Source organism: Anarrhichthys ocellatus, unplaced genomic scaffold, assembly GCF_004355925.1.
Source record: "Anarrhichthys ocellatus isolate YVR2014 unplaced genomic scaffold, GSC_Weel_1.0 scaffold36, whole genome shotgun sequence".
Classification (NCBI taxonomy): Eukaryota; Metazoa; Chordata; class Actinopteri; order Perciformes; family Anarhichadidae; genus Anarrhichthys; species Anarrhichthys ocellatus.
The window spans coordinates 1467327-1491474 of NW_022280066.1; the positions used below are offsets into that span (position 1 = coordinate 1467327).

At 42.4% G+C, this 24148-nt stretch overlaps 4 protein-coding genes across 4 annotated transcripts in view; 2 read left to right on the forward strand and 2 right to left on the reverse strand.

Annotated features, from left to right (window-relative positions):
• ppp2r3c (protein phosphatase 2, regulatory subunit B'', gamma) overlaps positions 1 to 649 on the reverse strand; it is a 4851-nt gene extending 4202 nt beyond the window's left edge. The window contains exons 1-2 of the mRNA XM_031866837.1: positions 464 to 649; positions 220 to 344 (exon numbers count right to left, since the gene is read on the reverse strand). Of these exons, the coding sequence (XP_031722697.1) occupies positions 220 to 344; positions 464 to 530 (192 nt within the window). The 5' untranslated portion in view covers positions 531 to 649. The remainder of the gene's footprint in view (positions 1 to 219; positions 345 to 463) is intronic.
• A 422-nt stretch (positions 650 to 1071) lies between these two features.
• On the forward strand, positions 1072 to 9507 carry prorp (protein only RNase P catalytic subunit). Its single transcript, XM_031866795.1, has 10 exons — positions 1072 to 1868; positions 2124 to 2262; positions 2427 to 2661; positions 2764 to 3068; positions 3428 to 3475; positions 3664 to 3796; positions 7935 to 8045; positions 8548 to 8696; positions 8941 to 9139; positions 9251 to 9507. Exons 1-10 carry the CDS (start codon positions 1424 to 1426, stop codon positions 9377 to 9379), a joined length of 1893 nt encoding a protein of 630 aa, XP_031722655.1. The 5' UTR covers positions 1072 to 1423; the 3' UTR covers positions 9380 to 9507.
• An 83-nt stretch (positions 9508 to 9590) lies between these two features.
• On the forward strand, positions 9591 to 12842 carry psma6a (proteasome 20S subunit alpha 6a). The gene is made up of 7 exons (XM_031866797.1): positions 9591 to 9776; positions 10427 to 10521; positions 10688 to 10769; positions 10995 to 11150; positions 11592 to 11770; positions 12337 to 12431; positions 12731 to 12842. Exons 1-7 carry the CDS (start codon positions 9701 to 9703, stop codon positions 12786 to 12788), a joined length of 741 nt encoding a protein of 246 aa, XP_031722657.1. The 5' UTR covers positions 9591 to 9700; the 3' UTR covers positions 12789 to 12842.
• A 1323-nt stretch (positions 12843 to 14165) lies between these two features.
• Positions 14166 to 19341, reverse strand: nfkbiab (nuclear factor of kappa light polypeptide gene enhancer in B-cells inhibitor, alpha b). The gene is made up of 6 exons (XM_031866796.1): positions 18812 to 19341; positions 17086 to 17191; positions 16781 to 16991; positions 15977 to 16065; positions 15580 to 15840; positions 14166 to 15488 (listed from the first exon to the last, which is right to left on the reverse strand). The coding sequence occupies exons 1-6, from the start codon at positions 19063 to 19065 to the stop codon at positions 15453 to 15455; spliced, it is 957 nt and encodes a 318-aa protein (XP_031722656.1). The 5' UTR covers positions 19066 to 19341; the 3' UTR covers positions 14166 to 15452.
• Positions 19342 to 24148: the final 4807 nt, after the last annotated feature.

The window sequence follows — 24148 nt, forward strand, 5'->3', positions numbered from 1 at the left end:
ATAGATATATATAGATATATATATAGATATATATATAGATATATATATAGATATATATATATATAGATATATATATAGATATATATAGATATATATAGATAGATATATATAGATATATATAGATAGATATATATATAGATATATATAGATCTAGATATATATATAGATATATATAGATCTAGATATATATAGATATATATATATACATATATATAATACCCTGTAGTAGAATCGTGGGATGTTCTTGTAGGACTTGTCTTTGTCGCCTCCTCCCTTCCACTCTGTGTAGTATTTGGTGAACAGCTCCGTTTCTTCTGCTTTCTTCTCCTCGTCGCTTCTGTCGTCTGAGCAGCAACATGGACACGGAGAGAGAGAAGTCAGTGTTGGCTTAGCTAACCAACGACTTTAGCTATCGATCCAAAGGAGCTAACGTTGTGAGACGTTACTTTACATTTTGTCTCACCTTTTTTCCTGTTTGCTAACCTCCTTTTCAAAATATCCACCCATTGAGGCTCTTGGTCTTTAGCCATAATGTTACCGTCTCCGAAGTGAATCAAATATTTCGGCAGTACAACCTTTCCATCTCCAAAGTTTAAAACAGTGCAAAGAAGACTTGTATAAAGTAGCCAAGCCACACAAATATGGGACAACGTCAAGTTGCTGACTGAACATGTATGTGGTTTCCGGTTTGGATTTACTATTTCAAAATAAAAGCATACTGTTAATACATTTGGGAAACGCAAACCGCACAAAAGCCGAGGCATTAAAGTGTATGTACTTCATAACAGTTTCTATCAATTCAAATACAAATAGTAATAACAAAGTCAGCTGTGCAATCATAAAAATAAGCCTCAAGTCAAAAAATCGAAGAGATGACACACAGTTTGGAAATTAATTTGAATTGATATTTTTGCAAGATTTCCTTGAGATATATATTTTTTTATTTTCAAGCGATACAATTTGCGTCATCAATTTCAAAACAAATTGCATATTCCGGTCTTTTACCGGTCTTGGTATTCTTTACAAACTTGACAGTTCACAAACGGAGCTGTCAAGCGTTGATGACGTCAAGTTGTGCGACTCGAGTCATGCCTACAGCTCCCTCAGTTGTGTTTATCCATGAAGTTGTAGAAAGAACGAAGCTGTATTTGATTTGGATATCGAAAGGAAGTGTGAGTCGCATTTAAAGAGTTATAATTACTTATTAAACCAACGCGAGAGGGATATTTATCTTCTAGTAACTATTGGCGTTGGGAAACAGCAAGGTTATTAGCAGGCTAGTCTCATTTCCAGGTTATTCATTCATGTAACAGCATGTGATTTGTTTTTTAGTTCGTTGGTTTAGGAAATACATATTTCTACAGTTTGTATATGGTATGTAAATGAGGATTGTAGCTGATTTATAAGCAAAGAGTAGGCTAACATGGGCTCCACCTGGATATTAAAAGTCAGAATATGTCTGAAACCCTTCAAGCCGCTCTTCTACCAGGGAAGTTCGGCTTTCTACACACTAAATACTTCTAAGTCATCACAACTGCCTTTCTCAGCCCGCTTTCTATGCACCAGAGACAGTAACCCAAACCCAGGAGGCAGACAGACAGACAGAGGGAACAGTGGACACACTGATGGACAGGGGGGAGCAAACAATAGCACCAACAGACGTAAGGAAGAGGAATTGTGGGATGGTGCTGTGAAGGGAAGAGGTAAGAGCTCCCCTCTTTGGCAGAGGCCTTCTTCCCCCAAATCTGTGTTTGCTGCTGGGACGGCAAAGAGGATGGCAGAGATGCTGAAGAGGAAAACATCTCAGGTCTCGCAGGATGAGGAGCAGGATGGTGGGAAGCCTGAAGGGAGGACACGTAGAGGAGCAGGTAGGACACACTGGAACTATCTACCTAATTATTAGGCATCTGTATACACTCAGGAAAGCTTTGTGTCTCTATGTGTGTCTCTGTCCGTTCAAATAATTGTGCACAATTAAATCCATCTTTTTAGACACTTTAACATGGCTATAACTTTAGTTTGAATATGTTTTTCTACTGCCTTATAAAGACTGAAATAATCTATGAAAGAGTTTGGGAATCACTGTTTCAGTTTCCTTCACCTGAAGCATGAATGTTTCACAGCGAAGGTGCAGCCTCCCGACCGGCCGCTCTCTGCTGCTGAGTGGAGGACGCTGAAGGAGTCTCTGGGAAATCCTCAACGCTTTGACATCCAGATGATGTGTGCGCTGTTCACCTCCGAGACACAGCTGGATATCGCCAAGTGAGCGCAGGACGAGTGTCTGTGTGTCTGTGATTTCGAATTTTTTTTTCAGGTCCAATTGTTGGTTTTACAGTTTGAGCACTATCATTTTAAATTAAATTCAAATAACCAAATGGAGGAAAACACAAGCAGGGCTCATCAATGTCTGCACCGTTCTGCCACAGGTCCCTGCTGACGTTTGTAGCCATGGAAACAGGGACGCTGTCTTATGAGCTGCTGCTACGGTACCTGACGCTGTGTGTGAGCGGCGGCCACGACGCCGAGGTGTTTGATGTCTACGACATCATGCGGGGAAGTTTCCCTTCTCTGGACACGGGAGCCTCCAGCCTCTTCATCAAGTCCTTCAGCCGGACGGAGAGGTGGAGGGAGGCTGTCGGCATCCTGCGTGAGGTGAAGAAGGTAAACAGCATTCTGATTTTTACTTTTAAAGATCTCATATCGGAGCTGGAGGACATGGCGCCCCTTCTCTATCGTCACCTGGTTTTACTGTTGTTCCTACAGGTCTTTACCCCGTCAGCACGCAACTACGGCGATATCATCGCAGCGGCGATGTTAAACGGTGACAAGACCACTGCCTGGGCTCTTTATGGTGAGTTGATTGAGAATGGACTGAGCCCGCACCAGGAGACCTGGGATGCTATGTTTAAGGGAGTGAGGAAGACTGAGGAGGAAAGGGGGGAGGAGGCTGAAGCCATGTCTCAGTCCGAGCACCAGGAGAGGCTGCTGGGGATTCTGCTCTACATGAGGAACAACCAGATCTACCCCCAACACAGCCTCACCGGCAGCATCAAGACCTGGTTTGAGAGGTACAAGAGAGTGATGAAGACACTGAGGGTTTGGTGGGAAACCACTTTATATGATCTACCTAAATTCTGTGGCAAACTCTTTCAAAATTATGCCATTTTAGAAGTATAAAAACATTACATTATTGATTTGATTATTTGCCCCGGTGAGTTTTATTTAGGTTTGGCTTCAGAATACATTTTAGGTGGTTTTTCCTCCCTTCTATAGATAGATAGATAGATAGATAGATAGATAGATAGCATTTAGTCATTTTGTCTTGTCTGTACAACGCGATCTCATCCATTTTTATCTACATCAACAACCCTTCACTCCTCACTCTCATTTCTTTTTTCTCTGTCTGTTTCTTCCTCTCTGTCTTCAGTCTCACGGGACAGAGATGGACAGGAAGTTGGACCGGCGCCACCCCAAAGTACGTTCATCACTTCCCTATCTAAACATGAATCTCTGTGGAAGGTGTTTTCCACCATATGTGTGCAAGGGCAGAATAGTGTGTCCTGTATATGTCATTTATGTGTGTGTGTGTGTGTGTGTGTGTGTGTGTGTGTGTGTGTGTGTGTGTGTGTGTGTGTGTGTGTGTGTGTGTGTGTGTGTGTTTAGGGGTGTGTGTCGGTGTTGTGGGTCGGAGTTAGAGTCCATCCAGCTGACTGCTGAGGAGTACCAACAGCTGAAAGACAGAGTGATGACTGACATCATTCAGGGACGAGATGTTTTTAACAAAACTACACCGGAGGTACACACACGCACACACGCTTAGCAATGTCCCTAATAACTGAATAGGTCTCTAATAATTTAAAAATGAGGTCATAAAGAGCATTTAAATAGCTTGAATGCATCTCTACTAGGAATGGAAGACATAGAATGTAGTTTTATTTTTAATTTAATTGTATTCTTTGCAGTTATGAAATATGCATTGGTTTTAAGAGATCATTTATGATATATTTGATGATAATATGAATTGAATTGAGCTTGCAGTTTGTCCATCAATGTAATCTACCTTTATATTAACCTTTATATTAATACAGGACACGATGAATAATACAGTATCGTGTTGGAGTTTGTGAACTCGTAACACCTGTGTTCAGTTTGAAATGGTATGTTTTTTTTCTTCTTTCTTTAAGATGAGCTCATCCTAAATAAAAATTCCACCTTGTCCCAAAATTTGGAGAAACAGCCCTTTTTAAACCAAAAATGAAGTATCTATTATGAGGCTTATCTGCCAATAGCGTGGTTCATTAGCCCTCCATCTCCTTCTCTCTACCTTCTGCTAGATGGCGTCATTGGTACACATGCAGCACTGGGAGGGTGAGGCTAGTTGAAACCTTAGTGAACTCATCTACTTTCACTATCCAGATGAATGAGAGCTAAACCGCTTCTGATCAGATCTCCTTTTGAGGAGTTGTAAAGGAAGTCAAGTGTTGCGTCAGATGTCTGTCCATCTGTTTCAAAGACTCTTTTTCTCTGGAGTGCTACTGCATGGCTTTGATATTTAGTAATTAGTCCCTGACACAGAGGACGATACCGCCAAGCCATCTCTGCCGTCCTCAGAGTCTGAGGTTTTCTGTCCTTTATAATCTGTTGTGTTGATCGGGATACGGCGAGTGTCTGGGAGAGATGAATCCACTGTCTGCGTGGAGAGAGAGAGCCAGGGCAAAAGCTTTTCATTGGATTGGAATGTGCTAGCTGTATTTTTTTACAATGCCAATGAAAATAAACTTAAAAACAAGGTTATTCACTTGAAATAGTTCCAATAAGAAAGTTGTCAACATCAGTAACATATAGTTGTATAATACGTCATGTTTAATTTATACACAGAGAGCACGTTTAAATGTTTTCCTTTGTGTCTTTCAGCAGTCAGGGGGAGTTTGTTGGTGCAACACTTAGATAAATTGAGGGGATTTCCAGCATGTGAGCACCATGTGAATCTGGATCACATCTACCTCCCACCGAGGAGACGGAACAAGGAAGGCAGACAGACGCTTAACTCGACGTTATTAATTCCCAGTTTAAGGCAATTCCTTTTTTTAAGGGCAAACAGGGCGCTTCAGACCACAGTGAAGCATGCCGGGAGGGACGGAGACAGAAAGGGGAGCTGTGTTCGTCTGCATGTGCTGATTAGAGTCGTCACAGCCAGCAGGAAGGCGTGATGTCATTGTAAGCACAGACATATGAGACGCTGAGATCAAGTCGTGCATTTTGACACCGCAACGAGTGCCCAGAAAAACAGAGCAGCCATAGTTTAGCACCTTTATAAAGCCTATTGTGTTTAACTCCTCTGACACACAGTTTCAACAAAAGCTTTTTTTGAGGCTGTAGTTTCCAGTATTGATGCATTGCACTTGATTATATTCAGTGACATTTCTAATATTTTTGGAAGCATAAATAAAGCATCCAAAGTTCCTCAAAGGTTGCATGTTAGATGAACTGTTCTGCTAAATTGCATTTCATTTGTCTTTTTTTGTGTCCACACTGTTCAGCATGGTTACAAGCCTCACATATCAGAACAAAAACTGAAGTTTGGTCCATTTTTTACATTTTCAGAATCAGAACCGTTTAATTGCCAAAGTATGTCGCACATACAATGAATTTGACTGGATAACATTAAACAACCAACACAGTGCAAAATACAAGACATGATTTAAAAATAGAAACATCATTAAATTTACAATAAAATATGGTAAATAAACAAACAAATGAGAGTATATTAAAACAAGTATAGTATTAAAGTGTCAAGTGTATATTAATAGGGGCAAGGGTGTTTAAGAAGAGATTGTCCTGATGTCAGAGTCAGCGGGGGTCCCGGGCTTTGTTAATGAGTCCAACTGAAGACATACAATGCACAATACACTCCTCTTCTGCTTCTAAATAAATAAATAAAACCATAAATTTACATTCAAGTACATATTGTTATCTGGTATTACTGCCGCTGCTACAAGCCATCATTTATCCAAAATAATTTGGGGTCCTTCTGTTGATTGCAATTAGATAAAAATACTGGTCCAATTATATACTTTAAAAAAACCCAGATATGTGATAATATATTACCATGCACATCTGTAATATAATGTCAAGTAATGCTACAGTAGTAGGGGCTACAGCTTAGAATCAGAAGCAGGACATGAGGCTAAAAGAAGCGCGGCGCTGACCATATCACCATATTAGGTTGGCATGGTTACTTGCATGTATAGTTTTAGTCACATTTATTTTGAACATTACTTGTGGCATACATCTACTAAAATATGGATTCTCAACAATAGAATGTGAATTTTATGGTTGGCATAAGTAGATGTTATCACAAATTAAAATGAAAACTTGTATTGTAAGTCAAATTATTATTATATATTCTATATATAATTATATACAGTGGGTACGGAAAGTATTCAGACCCCTTTACATTTTTCACTCTTTGTTTCATTGCAGCCATTTGCTAAATTCAAAAAAGTTCATTTTATTTCTCATTAATGTGATATTTCAGTTTTTCTTTTTTAATAAATTTGCAAAAATTTCTACATTTCTGTTTTTTTCTGTCAAGATGGGGTGCTGAGTGTACATTAATGAGAAATAAAATTAACTTTTTTGATTTTAGCAAATGGCTGCAATGAAACAAAGAGTGAAAAATTTAAAGGGGTCTGAATACTTTCCGTACCCACTGTATAGAAGCATGGTAGAAGGTGGAAATGATAAGATAAGTCTTAGAACTGAGATAAACTCAACAGGAAGTTTCTATTAAAGTGTTGTGATTAAAATTGGCAGATGTAATTCTAGCTGGTATCTTGCAGTCAATATACAGAATACTATTGTGCTTTTTGTAGTGTGTGCATGCGTGTGTGTGTTTTAAGCAGTCATATCATCCGCAGCAGCACAATGAACTGGTTTCACATATCGACTCTGGAAAGTCCCTGGATAATTATACTGGACTCTCTCTCCGTCTCTCTCTCTTCCTCCTTCTGCTGCTCTTAATCTTTCCTTCTTTCTTTTTTCCTTCTTTCTTTTTTAAAGGTTTCTGCACCCTTTCTCCATCAGAACCAATCACTCTCTTCCTCTCCACACTTCCAGTTGTCCATCATCCATCCGTCTTTTTCTTTCATTTCTTTCAGCCTCCCACCCAAAACAAACAAAACACATCTCCCCCTTCTCAACCAAAACTAGCCTCCAATGTGAAACTGCACATTATTTTAGATTGAATTACTGTACGTCTGTGTGGGTTTAGTGAATTAAAGCAATAATACTGCAGCATCAACGGGGCTTGGCAGGCGTTTTTATCTGGAGCACGGAGGAGGAATATTACAGCCTTTTTTACATTTTTATGGTCGCGCTGATGGTGGCGGGCACGCTGTCAAGTTTCAAGTCCAGGGGAATTCACTGCAAGCCTATTTCCATACTGCTGCTATCTAAAAGTGAAAGTACTACAAACAACGTTCATGTGCTGGAGGCCTATTCTGAGCTTCAGCACTGCTTGCCTATTATGGTACAAAGCTGTTACACGGACGAAGCCTTCCTCATTCCTTCATTTCAGGTGCAGACGTCTTATTTATATGCTTTTTATTGGCCCCTTGAGGGAGTAAGTACATAAAGTGTGACCAAATGTTTTACATACAATACATACAGTTGAGAGTGCACTGACAGTAGCCCACTTCACGGCTGTGATAGTGAAAACCTATCGTACACTGCAACTCGTGCACATTTTGCATGTTCTCTGTGGTGGTTAAACAGCAAAAAAAGCAGTAATGTCATGCAGTGTCAAGTGTTTTTGTACAATATTCATGTGTAACTTGCCTGTTTTGTTTTTTTATCCGTTTCTTCTCTACTCCTCCACTGACTCATTGTTTTCCTCAGTATCACTCTCTCTGTCTATTTCTGTGTCTGTTCAGGAGTTGGAGAGGTTCAAGGCGTTTGTGGAGAGGAAGCCAGCGTTTGATGTGGTTGTAGATGGGCTGAATGTGGCAAATATCAACAAGGACAAAAGCAGGCAGTCGGAGTCGGTGAGAAAATACGCGCAGACGCACATGCATGCGAAATGTGATGCACAAGGAGATAAGAGACAGAGAAATATTGTACAGGGTCTACCGGACTAACGGCACTTTTTTTTCAGAATCCTGTCTGCATGCACACACACAGTTTTACAGTCTAGATGTTAGTGATTTGTTCCTACACATGTGTCTGTCCAACCCGGGGAGTTTTCTGCCGGTTGCACTATGACTAACTCTGTAGTGTGTGTGTGTGTGTGTGTAGGAGGTGCCTTTATAACTGGCCAATACCTGATTTTAACAACACTTAGCCTGCCCACATCTGTCTGTCTACCAGGATGTGTGTTATGTGTCAACTATCGGTACTTTTTCGCTCTGAGTTCAAATACGTCACAGCTTTCTCAGACGTTATGTGGCTGCAAGACAAAGACAGACGTGTGTGACATTAAATATTCATGTTGGTTTTTTTTATGTCAACATAGATAAAAGTGTTGAGGCGTGTGCGTGTGTGTTTCAGTTGTTGGCGGTGGTGTCAGAGCTGGAGGGTCAGGGCCTGACTGTTCTGGTGTTGGGGAGGAAACACATGCTGCGGCCCTCCAGGTCCTGGGAGAGAAACAACATGAAGCTTATCCAGCAGAAGGCTCACTGCTTCTTCACTGAAAACATGTGAGCACATGATACCTAAAAAACAAAGAAGAGCATGGAATATGCTCAATAGAAAAAGACAGGGAGGCTGATTTAATAAGATTTAATAAAGAATAAACCACAGCAGGGAATATGAATTCACATGTTATCATTCGGCACATTGTTATTCGGCTATACCTCTTTTTATTTACAACCTTTCTGCTCTTGAGATATTTTTATTTGTAACGAGTTAACCTCACACCTTGTGGTCTCTGCGTCTTGTCAGCTCGGAGGACGACCCGTTCTTGCTGTACGCCACGCTGCATTCCGGGAACCACTGTCGGTTCGTGAGCAGGGACCTGATGAGGGACCACAAGGCCTGCCTGCCAGACGGAGCCACCCGACGGCTCTTCTTCAAATGGCAGAGAGGCCACCAGCTGGTAGTGGACGGATACGTCGCAGCAGGCAGGAGAGTCCGATTTCAGGTGAGGGAAGAGGAGGAGCAGCAGCAGCAGCAGGAGGGGTATGAACGGAGAGGGAGTTGATGATTGGGAACAAATTAAATAAGCATACCAATTAACCGTTTGTGTGTTTAGAGTATTACCAGCTATGACACCATTGTCCAGACATCAGCGGACTCGTGGCACCTTCCCTACGACGACACAGAGGACAGGAGCACCTATGAAGTACCACAACGGTGGCTCTGCCTCACCACAAAGCACTGAACACACACACACAACTCATATGTTCTGATTATAACTGTGGACTTGTAAATAAATCATTTACAACAAAGAACTAAGTGGCCGGCACTCTTCAATTTAACTTTTGAGACTTGGAAAAATTACATTTGATTCGATTTGCCTCTCTATGCATGAATGTAGGGTTGTAGTCAGTGGTGACATCTGTGAGCTACAGAGCTGCGGAGGTGACCCGGATGTGGAAGATTCCAGTCGGACAGATCACATCCGGTGTAGATGTTCTGCCTTGTTGTTGCTCTGTAGCCTCGGTTTTGTTGCAACTTCAGTTTAACGTTATTTCCAGCCAGCATGTCTCGGGGGTCGAGTGCAGGGTTTGACCGCCACATCACCATCTTCTCCCCGGAGGGAAGACTCTACCAAGTCGGTGAGTAACGTCGGTGAAATGAACCAAACTCAACTTGCTCAGTCATCACTACTTGCTAACAGGCTAACATCAGCTAGCAGCTCCTTGCTAGCCCATTCATAACTCGTTATTTAGAAAAGGAGTCAGTGCATCGTGATCGGTCAGAATATGAGCTACTGATATATGATTAACTGTAATTGATCATAGTTATGTAGTAATTAAGTAACTAACAGGATCGTTTTGTTGGTGGTGCTAGCTTCTTAGCTACCTTCAGTTAGCTGCGCAGTGCTACTATTAACTCATGTTTAACGTTAGATTAACATTTGTATAAGAATTAAAATTAATTCCTTATTTAGCTAATGTAGCAAATAGACAAGTAACCTTAACCCGCTAATAACCCCAGCTCACAATTGTATTAATTATAATTTATATAATGATGAAGTAAGTCATCATAACTGTGAAATGTTGGCCTAAGACCAATTTTAATTGTCAAAAGAAAATCTGTGAAACATGAGAAAACACTATTCATACGTTACAACGGTATAAATTGTGTAATATTGAATAGTTGTGCGTATGTAAAATGAAGTTGCATGTAAAACGACTAACTTGGTAGGTTTGCACAGAATTGTCCAAACGTTGAAGTGCAGTCTTCCCCTTCTCTCTGTCTGCAGAGTACGCCTTCAAAGCCATCAACCAGGGAGGACTCACAACTGTAGCGGTCAGAGGGAACGACTGTGTTGTGGTTGTCACACAAAAGAAAGTTCCAGTCAGTATACACGCTCACATTAGTTCACACACACACACACACACACACACACAGACGTTTATGTTTCTCTGTCCTCACAGAGAATGTGGTCCGATTCCACAGCTTGCGTTACTTGTGGTGTATGTGACCGAGATATCTTTCTGTCTTTGTCATGTGTGTTTCTCAGGACAAGCTGTTGGACTCCTTGACAGTCACACATCTGTACAAAATTACAGAGGGCATCGGCTGTGTTATGACTGGCATGACAGGTAAGCAATGTCTCGTCCATCTGATGGTGATTACTCCTAGTCAGTCATTTAAAATGATATGTGTCAGTGACGGCCTTGTCTGACAACCATGTTGAGAGTATTGAATCACCCGTCTCTACGACTCCTCTTGTCTCATGGACACATTTGTGCAAAGAAGTTCATCATATTCTTTCACTGTAAAAATGCTCATGTTCTGTCATGTGTTTGTCCTCTTCCTCCCTCCAGCTGACAGCAGGTCCCAGGTGCAGAGGGCTCGGTATGAAGCAGCTAACTGGATGTATAAATACGGCTATGAGATCCCTGTGGACATGTTGTGCAAACGCATGGCGGACATCTCCCAGGTCTACACACAGAATGCTGAGATGAGGCCGCTAGGCTGCTGTGAGTAGTTCGCTGAGTAGTCCTTTATGATTGTTAGTGTTATATAATTGTTTCTTATTTTAACCAAAACTGACCTGTTAGAAATGTTCAAAACCACTTGTTGTCGTCCATTTTCTAAATAATATATGTTTCTTCATGACCAGAGCCGGTCCATTCTTTAATATTAACATTACTTTGTGATGTATTGAGATCTATAGTGAAAGCTGTTTTGCTAAGAGTGTTGTTAATATTGTGTAAACGGCGTTTCAGAGGCTTTTCATCACAGCTTGATTCTGAACACGGCACAGAATATTTGCAGCTTCATTTTACATGTTATATCTTTGAAACCTGATATTGGTCCAGCCCTTGAACATGGCTGTTAGAAACAATCTTTGAGTAAAATGTATTTGTCAAAGTGCTGTTTAGAGCATGTTTGAACAGATCATTCCCCTCTGCCTTAAGGTATGATCGTGGTCGGGCTGGATGAAGAGTTGGGTCCGCAGCTCTATAAGTGTGATCCAGCCGGCTACTACTGTGGCTTTAAGGCCACGGCAGCTGGAGTCAAACAGACTGAGGCCACCAGCTACCTAGAGAAGAAAGTCAAGAAGAAACTGGATTGGACCTATCAGCAGACCATAGAGGTAGCGCACACGCAACCTGACGGATCAGGGCTGAATGTCATGGAATTATTTGGGAATTTCCTTGGCAGGAAAAGTGAAGGAGTGCTTTGGGTGTCAGAAAATGTCACGGAGGAAATGTCCCTCTACTGGAATATGACCGCACTACTTAGTGGCTCTTTGAACAACTGAAGTGGAAACCAAACGCTTGCAGCCATTGATGCAGTTAAACAAGTCCGGCTCTCTAGGAATCCAGATAGTAGTCTAATAAAAACTGATTTGTTATTTAGTAGATATTCTGTTCAAAATATTGGTTAATATTTCCCAGATATTAATGTACTCCCCTTGGTAGAAGAATAAGAAGTCAAAGCAAACAAGTGAAATATGTCACACAGAGAGCAGGTGGACAAACATTTTTTTCTAACGTCTTTTTAAAATGTCAACAGATATTTAAACACATTTATACATTATGTCCCATCTTTCTCGGTTATTTGACACTCTGGGCTCCTGTTTCCAAAGGTTCATTTTATTTCCTTCTCCCCTGCTTCCTCTCATGCGTCTCAACAACTCTCCCTCTCTTCTCTACACAGACGGCTATCTCGTGTCTGGCGGGCGTTCTGTCCATCGACTTCAAGCCCTCGGAGCTGGAGGTGGGAGTCATCACAACAAAAGAGTCAAGATTCAAGTGAGTATTTATCTGATTTAAAGTGCCGACACTGGGGGGGAAAGTGAAAGTGCTGAAACGTGGTAATGTCTTGGCATTGTTAATAATGCATCAGAGCTATTTTAAAAAATGAATAAAAAACAGAATAGTGTTGTAATGGAAATTCCCCAAAACAAAAACCAGGGATGAGATCAAAGCAAGGGCTTAAATGTGTTCTCAAAAATGTCCGTCTGTGTGTGTGTCCGTGTGTGTGAGAGAGAAAAGCTTATAAAATCTGGCGTAACAAATGATGACTGTTAACTTGTGTGTTTGTGTTCCAGGATTCTGTCCGAGGCTGAGATCGATGTCCACCTGGTTGCTTTGTCTGAGAGAGAGTGAGGAAAGCTCTGAAAAGGATGAACGACAACACACAACCCCCCCCCCCCTACACACACACACACACACCTCCTCCACACACAGGTTTTTCTCATCCTAGAAGGAAGATTAATGAGGAGTTGGTATCATCTTGTTCAGAATCGGCGGTACCGCACAGTGAGGTTGAGACACACAGAAAAGATAAAACAGTAAAGAACAATATGGTCCTCATTAGCAGCTTGGGTAGAATACGTTACCCACCTGCACTTACCCCTCCTCCACCCTGACTGGTCATAGCCAGGACCTGACTGGAACCAATATTATGTATTGCATTTCTAGCCATACTGCAGGCAGCTGCCAAATGTCACAGAGACATTCATCATTGCGTGGATGGAGCTCAGCCCAAATGACTTCCGTTGACGAGCGTGACATGAGCAGATTGGAAGAACGGGGTGTGGTGACACTACAACTACAGCACAATACCTCTTACAAATTACCGACTCTGTTGTTCAGTAGCTTCTCGAGTCACTGTCATCAGAGCTTCCAATCTCATTTACTCAGGGCCGCCACAACGCGTATCTCCCCCCATTTAATACCCGGCTTTAAAGTCCCCCCTCCACTGTCTCTAGCTTCAGGATGATGTTTACGCTGTGGTGTACTCGGGGAACAGCTGTGGGAATTCTCCCATCATTGTCACACCCTCGTTCAGGTCTGCTCAGGTCAACGTCAACGAGAAGTCACTGATTACATCATCCTCTCCCGTGTCTCGATCCTCCCGTCTGCTGCCACTGCTGTACATTACTGCACTTCTATTAAAAGCAATGTTTTTATCCAACACTTGAGTTTCCTTTTCTTTGCGTATCACCACCATGAATTTGAAGTAAAAGTGAAGCGGGTAATTCAGACTTGAGGGCAGCATGTGCTTGTCTGTCCATGTTACAGTTCCTTTGCTGTGGGAGTGAACATTACTTTCACATTCAGCGTTGCCAATTTATAACTCCATAAGTTTTAGATTTCTGCAAAAATACAGCTCACTGGGGTGTATTTTATATGGAAGGACAATATAAATACATTTGTATTTACATTGTTTCCCTCTGCTGTCGAAAGGTGCTAAAATTAAAAACATACTAGCTGGGTAAAAGTCTGAAAGGGGCTTTGGGGAGAAATATCACTACAGCAGTTGCACTGCTCGTCTCATGATAGTGGGTGGGGGTGAATACTGTGTCTTGTGTATGCATAATGTGTTGTACTCCCCCAAAGATCGCATGTATGCAGCTCTTTTAGTACGCTTTTACTCCAAACAGTCCACCATGAACACTGCAGCGAAGCATAGATGTTTCTTTTTGGGAAAATATTTGTGGTGTCTACAATTTAGGCACATTAAAAAGGGTCTTGCAAATATTTAAAATATATTAGTTTTTATAGTTTGTACTCACAGCTGTTATAAAGTTACATTACATCTCCATTGTATGTTAAAAGTTGCAGAGCGTAAAGCCAACACACTGAGCTGCTTTATAATCATACTTACATAAGCGTAATTAGCAGTTTGACGCTTGATATTTATTTTACTGGAACTGGAGTAAAACTCCCCTCCGCCCCGAGCTTGAATGAAGCGTCCTGTTGTTCGGCGGAGATTCCCTTCTTTGGAGGAACGAGAAGTGGAATGTCGCGAAACTGCTGAGTTCTGTTCCTGGGAATTTCCTGTCCCTTCCTCCTTAGCCCCACCCTCCTAAAAACTTCCTGGTTTAGATAACCGAGTGACCGTCCTCACAATTCCCCTTATGCTTCTTATCTCTTTCTGCACGCACGCACGCACACACACACACACACACACACACACACACACACACAGAGGAACTGTTGAGAGTTCAATTAGCCGTCAGTTCCTCATTCAGTGGAAACGAGTTATTGGCCCTTTCCTGCGTAACATGAAAATAAAACTCAAACTCAGCTGTCATGTTTGGGTGGAGGCCTTCACAGAAGCAGACATACTGACGGCGGCAGAGAAGCCAAGTGGTAAAAGTGATGTCTGGTATAATCGCAGCCTTGTCGTATTGTCAGGCGCTGTTGATTATACGTTGGGTTCTTAATGAGCTTTCTCTCCAAACTAGTTACCATCAATGACTAACTGTAATCTTCCAATCACATGCCACCCCTCATGCCACCAATCCCATCCCCACAAACATGCACACAGATTTTGTACTGTTAAATATGAGTGACTTTAATTTAACTGGAGTGTGCTGGACTGTTTGCTGCCTGACATATACAACCTGCTCAACTGTACACATTCACAGCTTCCATAAAAAATACATCTTTGTATACACAGCATTTACAATATCATACAACAGAGCTGTTGCAGGTACATCTGTGTGGATGGATGTTTTTTTTTGTGACAAATGATTGGTGGTGTCCACAAATTACAAGCAATCCTCTCATACAGCAAAACTCATCCCGTCGTGGTGTAGTCAAAGCTCGGCGTGTTTGCTCTCCCGCAGCCTGGGACGGACTCGTTGTTGCCGTCTGTCCATCTGTTCCGTCGGCCTCCGTTCCCCCCTCCCCCCCACCAACGCTGTCGTGTGACGTCGTTGCAGGAAGTAGTAGACGTGCAGAGCCCGTTCTCTTGTCCTTTACCGTCGTCATCATCGCATCCTCCTGCCTCTGTAACTTCCTCCCCCCTCCTTCTTCCTGCTAATGTCCATTCCACTGTATGTCGTCATAACCCACCTGCAAACACAGATAAAAAAAAAAGGTCACACACTGGCCAGTGAGCTCATTTTAATGTCACGGTCGGCAGCTCCGCATTCTCAACACGCACCTCCTCGTCGGACTCGTCCTCCTCCTCCTCCTCGCTGTCGTCCGACTCGCTGTCGGGCAGCTCTCGCAGGTCGGGATTGGTCAGCGAGTACAGCTCTTTCCGGATGTCGTCGTCGCTGCGGCCGTAGGTGAGGTGGAAGGGAGTGTGGCCCCCGGAGGTCAGGAGGTTGGCATCTGCTCCTTTCTTCAGCAGCAGTCTGACCAGCGAGAGATTCTGCTGGTCCACGGCCAGGTGCAGCGCACTGCGACCGTTACGCTGCTCCTACAGGACAGGGAGAGATTCAAGATTTGAATTAGTGACAGGCGGGGGTGCTGGTCCTTAAAACAAATGAAGAATTCTGTACGTACATATATACTATGTAAGTGTATATTCTAACATATGGCTTTGGTGTGTGTACCTTTGAGTTAATGTCAGCTCCAAGATCCACCATGTTCTCCACCAGTGACAGGAAACCCTGAACTGAAGCCAGGTGGAGGCAGTTCTGACCTGCAAGAACACAATCACAGGAAGAGCTTAATAACTGACACAAGACCGGCATACGTCATATTTATGTACCTGACGTTTTCTAGGAAAAAGGTGGATCTCAAGTTAATTAAGATTTAGCAACAGCTAAATAGTATTTGCCCGGACAAAGTATTGATACTTTAATGTGGATTCATATTATTCTGCCATGTTGATGCTGATTACTAAGGGACAACAGGCTTTTGCACAGGTCCTTTTTATTCTACATTATATTTGTTACATTTTTTATTTTACATTTAAAAATGTGGTTCCCCCAAAGAAGAATCAGACATGTCCACAAGTCTTACTCTATTTGGGAGCCACGTAATAGATGGGTTTTTGTCAGGAAGTGATGGCGTGAATGTGGCATTCCCCTCGCTTGCTTAAAATGTTTCCTTCCCCCTAAACATAGTGTTCAGGGATAATGGGAGGATGGAAGTTACTCTTTTCGTGCCCACCCTTCCTCCGTCTAAATAGCAGTTAAGACCAGCAGCAGACTGGTCAGTGTCTGGTCTGTTTCCAGGTGGAAATTACCTCCATAATATTCTAATGTCGAAACGTAGTCATTTAGCCAAGCCCTGCTAAATACAAACATTTCTGTTCCAAGTAAACAAGTATAGCTTCAACATCGACGACTGAAGCATTTATCAGAAATGTGGTAAACGGTCAAAGAACCGCCATCCTCGTTCTACAATCTCACCGTGATAGTTGCAGGCGGCCATCACCGTGTGCAGATGCTCCGGCGGACAGTTCTGCGTGAGGACGCTGAAGCACAACAGGTTACCGTGGCGACAGGCGATGTGAAGAGGCGTGTCCCCGCTGTCGTCCACAAGTGTGGGGTCGCAGCCGGACACCAGCAGGCGCTGGCACACGTCCGCCTGGTCCGTTATTACTGCCAAGTGGAGAGGAGTCTGGGAAGAGAAAGAAGTCGGGGGAAGACGGGTGAGTTGCCGAGTCAGAGGACATTTTTATTACTCTTTACGTGAGGATAATCCCCTTCAATACCTGTCTCTGGTCGTTTTGTGTGTCGAGGAAGTCTGTGTTCTTGGACAGGTCTATCATGCCTCTGATGTAGTCCTTGGCCTCGTGGATGATGGCCAGGTGGAGCAGCCTATAGAGACAGAGAGGGGTGGTAGAAAACCTGTTACAATACACATAAACAACACAATCTAATCTATAGTATTATTGTTTTTTTCATCCCACAAGGAAACTAGTGACAGTCACTTGATGTTATGTAAGACAGTAAATAACAGCAAATAACTCCGTTTGTGGTTTTCGTCTGATACCGTTACTTTTGAACAGTGAAAAGCTGTCTTTAGCTAAGATTGTGCTGAATCAAGTGCAGACATAAGTTTTTTTTGTTTTTTTTTTAGATTATTGCAAAGTATTGAAAAATCAGCTCTGAAAAAGTTGAACAATGTTGTGTGACTTATACACATTCCCGTTAGCAGGAAGTATAATCCGTTAAGAAAAACGTCAAATAGAACACAGAAGTTCCCCAAGTTTACGCAATTGAATTACTTAATTGTTTTCTTTTCATTTAGACTCAGATCAAATTGAGTTTTGTAAGCAGAGCGGAGCAGCTAGTATAGCACTTGATGTATTGGGAACAGTTGCCTTAGGATGCCATTACAGGAGATGAATGTAAACAAATGTAATAAAGGCCCCCAAGAAGCTGTTGATGGCCTCCAAGTGTTCCCCAGACCCCACGTTGAGAACCTCGTATGCCCCCTGAACTTTAAACATGATTTCAGGCCTAATATGAGACCGTTTCGGCTCTTCGTCCTGATTAATAAAGTCATGTTGTTCAACTTTTGACGCGATAGCGCATCATGTATGCACGTGCCATGAGAACAGTTACTGTTACTGGGGCGACCGTGGCTCACTGGCTTAAGAGGGTTGTCTGGTAACCAACGGTTCGATCCTCGACTGGGACACGTGTCGTAGTGTCCCTGAGCAATACACTGAACCCCCGGCTCCCCGGGCGCCTGTCATTGGCAGCCCACTGCTCCCTATATACAGGGATGGGTTAAATGCAGAAGTCAAATTCCGTGTATATGTATATGACAATAAAAAGGGTTTCTATTTCTACTATACTGCTCTGAACTATTAACTTAATATGAACTATTAATACTATATTTGGATATACACCCTTAATGTTCTTCCCCCTGGTCTAATGACAGCAACGAGCCGCAGACACGTATTCCAGAAGTGGGTTTCGCCCTCAAACCTCCGCACACTTAACGTTTTATGTAATTTAACTTTTTCTTGTTTTGTTTTTTTCCCCTTCTTCTCGCATCGCGGGAGCGCGCGTCGGTCGGATTCCTTGGCGGCGCGCCCGGGACTTTCCCAGTCTGACCCTGCGGCCATAGTAGATTCCCTCCTGATAATAGCCTTTTGTTTACGTCCAACACCGCAGTGCCTGGCCGCAACTAAACCCGTTATCAAACCGGATACCCGTTATGTGTATTGTTAACATTGCGGCGACGTCGTTTTTAAGAGCCCTAATACTACATGAAGCCCCAACACGGACACAGTTGGGCCTGTTCCTTTGCATTGTAATGACAGGCTAGAGGCAGACATTCCCCACAGGAAAGGGATCAAATTACCTCCGAGACCCGCGAGCTGGGCCTTCTTCTACAAGCCGAGCCGTAACGTTACATTCACACAACTCGTAAATATCCCCATGCTTCATTTATTTTTTCTAACGGTTTATCCTGGTCCGACTTACGTGTCTCCGTCTTCCGTGATTTGCGTTTTCCATTCGTGCGGCTCTCCGGTTGCAGTGAGAGCTTGTTTGCGCTGCGGCGGCTCGCACTCCAACTGGAGCTGACGGATCTCGGCCGCCACAGCCTGGTACTCCTCCTCCTTCAGCGAGTCCAAGCCGCTGTCCAGCCGCTCCTCCGCCGACGGAGCCGGCTTCCCTTCTTTCGACTCCCGGCCGTAATCCATTTGGTTTAATATACTGGTCCGGTGCAGGGCCATGGTGGCTTGTTGTTCGGGACGAGGGTGCGCTTAGTTGTCTGCGGGCGGAGTTGTGCAGATGGCTGTAAATGCCCTTCTGCTGCGGCGGGGCGGAGCTAACGACTAGGTGGGGGATTTCCAGAACACTGTCACTCAGAATAACACAGTGTACAGAGGCGCTGGCACCAAGAGGGGATTTCTATTCAGACACATATAAATACACTCCCCAGTTTGTCACCAAGAGAGCAAAGTCTCTTTGCAGGCTACACTTGCACACATTTCTGCAGTATTTCAGTCTTTGCATAAGTGTTTCCTCAACAAATATGCATATATCATCTCTATCTACACCTCCAACTTGAAATCAGCAGTTAGTATGCAAACTATATAGTATTATAGTATTGTTAGTATGCACTGCTAAGTCAACCCAACCCTGGACAAAATAATAAGGAAAGCAGTGCATCAATAACTCCAGTGTTAATTCTACAAGAATGGGGAAATCAGAATAAGTTGAAGCACAGGCTTCTGGTGCATTTATATGGTTGCACATATGTGGTTGGTGAGGGGTGGTTGCATGGAGAGTCCTAAAACTGGAACATTCGTCAGCACGTCTCTGTTGAATCTCTTGGACGGACCTTTTTTTCTCCAAAAAAATCCTTATCAGTTGTTTCTTGCAAGCGTCAAACCAACTGTGCTTATAGAGAGTGATGCCAAACTCCCACTGGTTATGTGACAGTGCCTTTAATAACCCAGCATCGGATCACTCATTCAATTCCTCTGCGGATGAAAATGGAAGGACTCTAAGGCCGCGAGACTTGGGGAGCGTGCGACCGTTCCCTTTCAACAAGAAAACAAACATTGAGTCGAACGTGATGTTCCGGAGGCCCTGAGGGAAACTCCGGGCTTGTTTTACCTCCCATTGTTCCGTCTGTGCAACCAGTTAGACGGGAAGGCTCAGGCCCCGCCACTCTCAGCACATATTTTACTGTCACGATAGTGACTGTTGAGCAGCACATTTATGCAAATGCGTGCTGTTTCTGCTGAGACTCCTATGCACTGTTAACTAGATTTGGGTATTTACCATGTTGCACAGGGTTAAACTGAGAATAATGTGCTGTGCGACTGTTGCATGTCTCAGTTTGACATTGCATTCTGCGTCTGTATGTCAGTTTCTGCTGCAGCGATGGAAAGACTGTAGAGAGGACAACAAACCACACGGCCTCTCGGTTCATTCTGAGTACATGCGATGCATCCACAGTGAAGACAAGACCTCTGTTTGAACCGTAATAAGGTGAACGGGGGAGAGGAATGCACACAGCAGGCTGGAAGGGATTGTGCTACACGTTTGCACAAAGCTTTATGTATTTAGACCTGAATTTAATATTTCAAGTATATTAGAAACATTTACCAAAGTTCTACACCAGTCTACATTGCTCAGCTTTCCATTTGTGAGTTGATAGTTATCCGTTTATGTTATTGGAACAGACAAGAAAAATCTGCAGCAAGTGATGCTTAGAAGGGGCCAGAAACTAAACTGTAAACAACTAAACATTTAACAAACACCTAAAGGTTGCACTAGCAGCAGCACACATGGAAGGAAGGAACTACACTTGCCTGTATTTGTTTTGTGTGATCAGTGTTTTCCCGGGGTGTCTCCCAGCTGGCTTTTCTGGGCTTTTCAAAATGTAACCCGAGTCATTCACACTTTGTTGATGACCTATTTATGGTTGGAGTGTGCTCTAACTAGAAAATATGGGAAAGGAAACCGAGATGGTGTAACCAAGTCTGTGATAAGCTCGGTCTTTATGATGCTTGTGATATTTTAGAGGGGGAAGGATTTAGTCTAATGCTTTGCTACTGTGGAACTCGCTACCGTATGTGTCCCAGCAGGAATGCGCCTCCAAGAAGAAAAGACAAAAAGACTGTAAAACAAACATTTAAGAATGATTTAGGTTGATTTGTATGGTTTGTGACTGTTGTGCTTCAGGATTGGATTGGGAAGAACGGGCCAGCGTGCAGCCGCTGATTTTCCCAGAAAAACAAAACAAGTTCAGGCTAGCCACAAAGAGGAAGAAGCAAAACACGTTTCTAAGTTAATCACTTAGAGTCCTCTGCAGATGATCAGTAAGAAGAAAGAATTCCAGTGCACAAAACTACAGCCTTCCTCCGCTTTCCTAAAAACAGACCAACCAGTCTGCTTCTCTGTCCAGACCTCTTGTACCCTGTCACCTGCTACAGCAGGAGAAATGACCCATAGAGGTCAGGGGAAGTCAGGGAATTAATTCTTTTCATATTGCTCTTTTATAATTTATTAAATATTAATTTGAGCTTTTACTGGAATAAACGTAGAGGGAGCCAGGTTGAATGACAGCCATATATGTTTCTTGGCATGCTAGTCCCTCACCTCAATGTTTTATTAAAATTAAAAAACACGAAAGAAGAGCGTAAGCGGTAAAATAACATGGGCTTAATGAGCTAACGCTGCCAGTTCCTGGCACCCAGTGTTCCATATGCACTGTTTTTTCCAGTAGACCAGAACCACTGCTATATCATGTTTACCCAGCTCACCACACTGTGCGGCGTCTGTGAAGTATAGACCTTTTAAAACTTGGTGATCAGGTGATTTCATATTATTTGTATAATGTGTAGCCTATTAATGAGAATACATCACCATCATAAGAATTAACAAATATGTTTTATGTAGGATGATTTTGGGATAGAAATTTGGGAGCAGCATTTTAAAACGAAAGTCTTTGTGTGTGTATGCTATATGAGCTACTGTGTCTCTATTGAATATTTGCTTTAGAACAATAGCCATTCTTACATAAATGTGTGACTATATGCACAGCTGCGTGTACAGTATCTGTGCACGTTTTGCGTGCCTGTGTGTGTCGTGGGAATCCCTGGGCATTCTGGATATGAGCTGACATGTATAGCACAGGATGACTCACCATGAATCACTCAAATCAGCCACACGCAGTAAAATACATGAAGGTGAAGGGTCAAAGTGAACAATGACTCATCAAATGACATTCTGAATTTGTGACTGTGCGGAGAACAGAAAGCATGACAATGCCCCCCCACCCCCCTACCACCACCACCCTCTGATGAGCTCTGACACACTGTGGGACTTCACTGTTCCTCCTCTTCCCTTTTTTCCTCTGCTTCCTGAACCGGAATGCAGACTCACTTCTTGCCTGGCATACTTTCCACTCTATTTACAGTCACGTGCTGTAAATGTTTGCTGTTGTTTCCATCGTCTCTTTCGAACAGACAACCATTGAAATTTACACTATTATCTAAGAGCCGAAAAAAAAGAAGGTAATATTCCGATTCACAAGTGAGCAGAGCTTTGGTCCAAAAAGCATTTTAGTCAGAGACGATTATCAAAAAGCAAAATGCACATCACACATCACAGTATATGCCGGCCTCCTGTGTATGTGAAATATGTTTTAAATTTAGGTCTGGTTTAATCAGTGGTGGGATGTCACAGAGTAGAATTACTCTAGCACGGTACTTTTGAAGGTATTGTACTTTATTCGAGTATTTCCATTTTATTTAACTTTATACTTATCCTTAATTACATTTCAGATAAAAAAACATAATATAAAATTGAGTGTACAGATTAAACACGTATAAACCACCTCCACCAGCTAACACAGTAGCTGATTCATATTATTAAGACTCAATATTATAATCTATAATAATATATCACTGAAAAAAGCCTGAGTAAATTTACTTTTGACACCAAGTTATTTTTGTGGTTTATACTTGTGTTCTTTTACTTAAGTCAAATAAGAATGCAGACTTTTTACTTGCATGTAGCATTGCATTGTAGTATTTTTATGGTGTTACGACATTGAATATTACAAAAAGACGACGATACTTGGATAAAGGCTGAGTCAGAGACCGGCTAGGGTTACAATGTTCTCCCAAATGTTGTAGGAATATTCATATATGATTAATGTTCTCCCAAATGTTGCAGGAATATTCATATATACCCTATAGAAAAAGAAAAATAGATTTTAAAATAATGATCAAGTTGCAGTTTAAGTTGCTTTTACTGGCATTTTATCTGCATTCAATAAATAACTATTTTATTGAAGACATTATATATACAGTATATAATATTTTATGTTCCACCTAGTGCAAAAATGTTGTGTGCTAATTGTTGCACCAGTTGCAACCAGTGCAGCTAAAACATCTTTATCAACTTTCCAGAGACCATTAGTTGTGTTGTTAACTCATTTGTTGATGTTCCTGGGTTTTGCTGAGTCTGCTTTAATGAGCTGTGGGGGGTTTATGCAGTCAGCAGTGCAGACTTCCCTTTAGCTAGGACCGGTTGTTTTTCTTCTCTTCTATCTTACAGCACTTTGCTGAAAAAAGTTGCTCAACCTGCAAAGATTCACAGCTCCAGCTTCCTGTTATTTAGTGCAACAGTGGGGCACCTGACAACCAGAATCTGATGTTCATTTTCCTGGAGAACGCTGCAGCTTCTTATTGGGTGCAAAGACACCACACCAGGCCGCCTGCACTGCAGCGACCACCGTCTGGGTAGGAATGACCAAACAGCAGCAGGTAATGCAGGTCAGATCTCTGTCAGCAGGGGGAGTAAGAGGGCTGCTGTCAGTCAATACAAACAACTGTCAATCGTTTTCATTGTATAATAAGAATTATTACTATGATTATTATTATTACAGCACTTTACTGAAAAAAGTGCTAAAAAAGACAAAAGTAATAATTCAGTGTGGCTTTGTGGCACAAGGCAGTGAAACTGCCTGTGCCAAAGCACACTGACTGTAATCCTGCGGGCTTAATAATAACTAGAAAATTCCTAAAGAAATTTTGACAGTGTGGCCTCTACTGCCCGAAGACGTCGAAATATATAACTACACACGCCGATGTTACCGGTAGTATCGTTGAGCTTTGATTGATATATTGCTTCTCTCTTTTCTGCATTTTAGATTCATACTCTTGGATTGAATCTTGTATTCGTGATGGACAGTCCACAAATGGCTCCCGTCATTTCTGTACTGGACATAAACATCTTTGTTTGAGAGGCCTTTGGAAATTATGGGAGCTAACGCTCCCATAATTTCTGTATTTA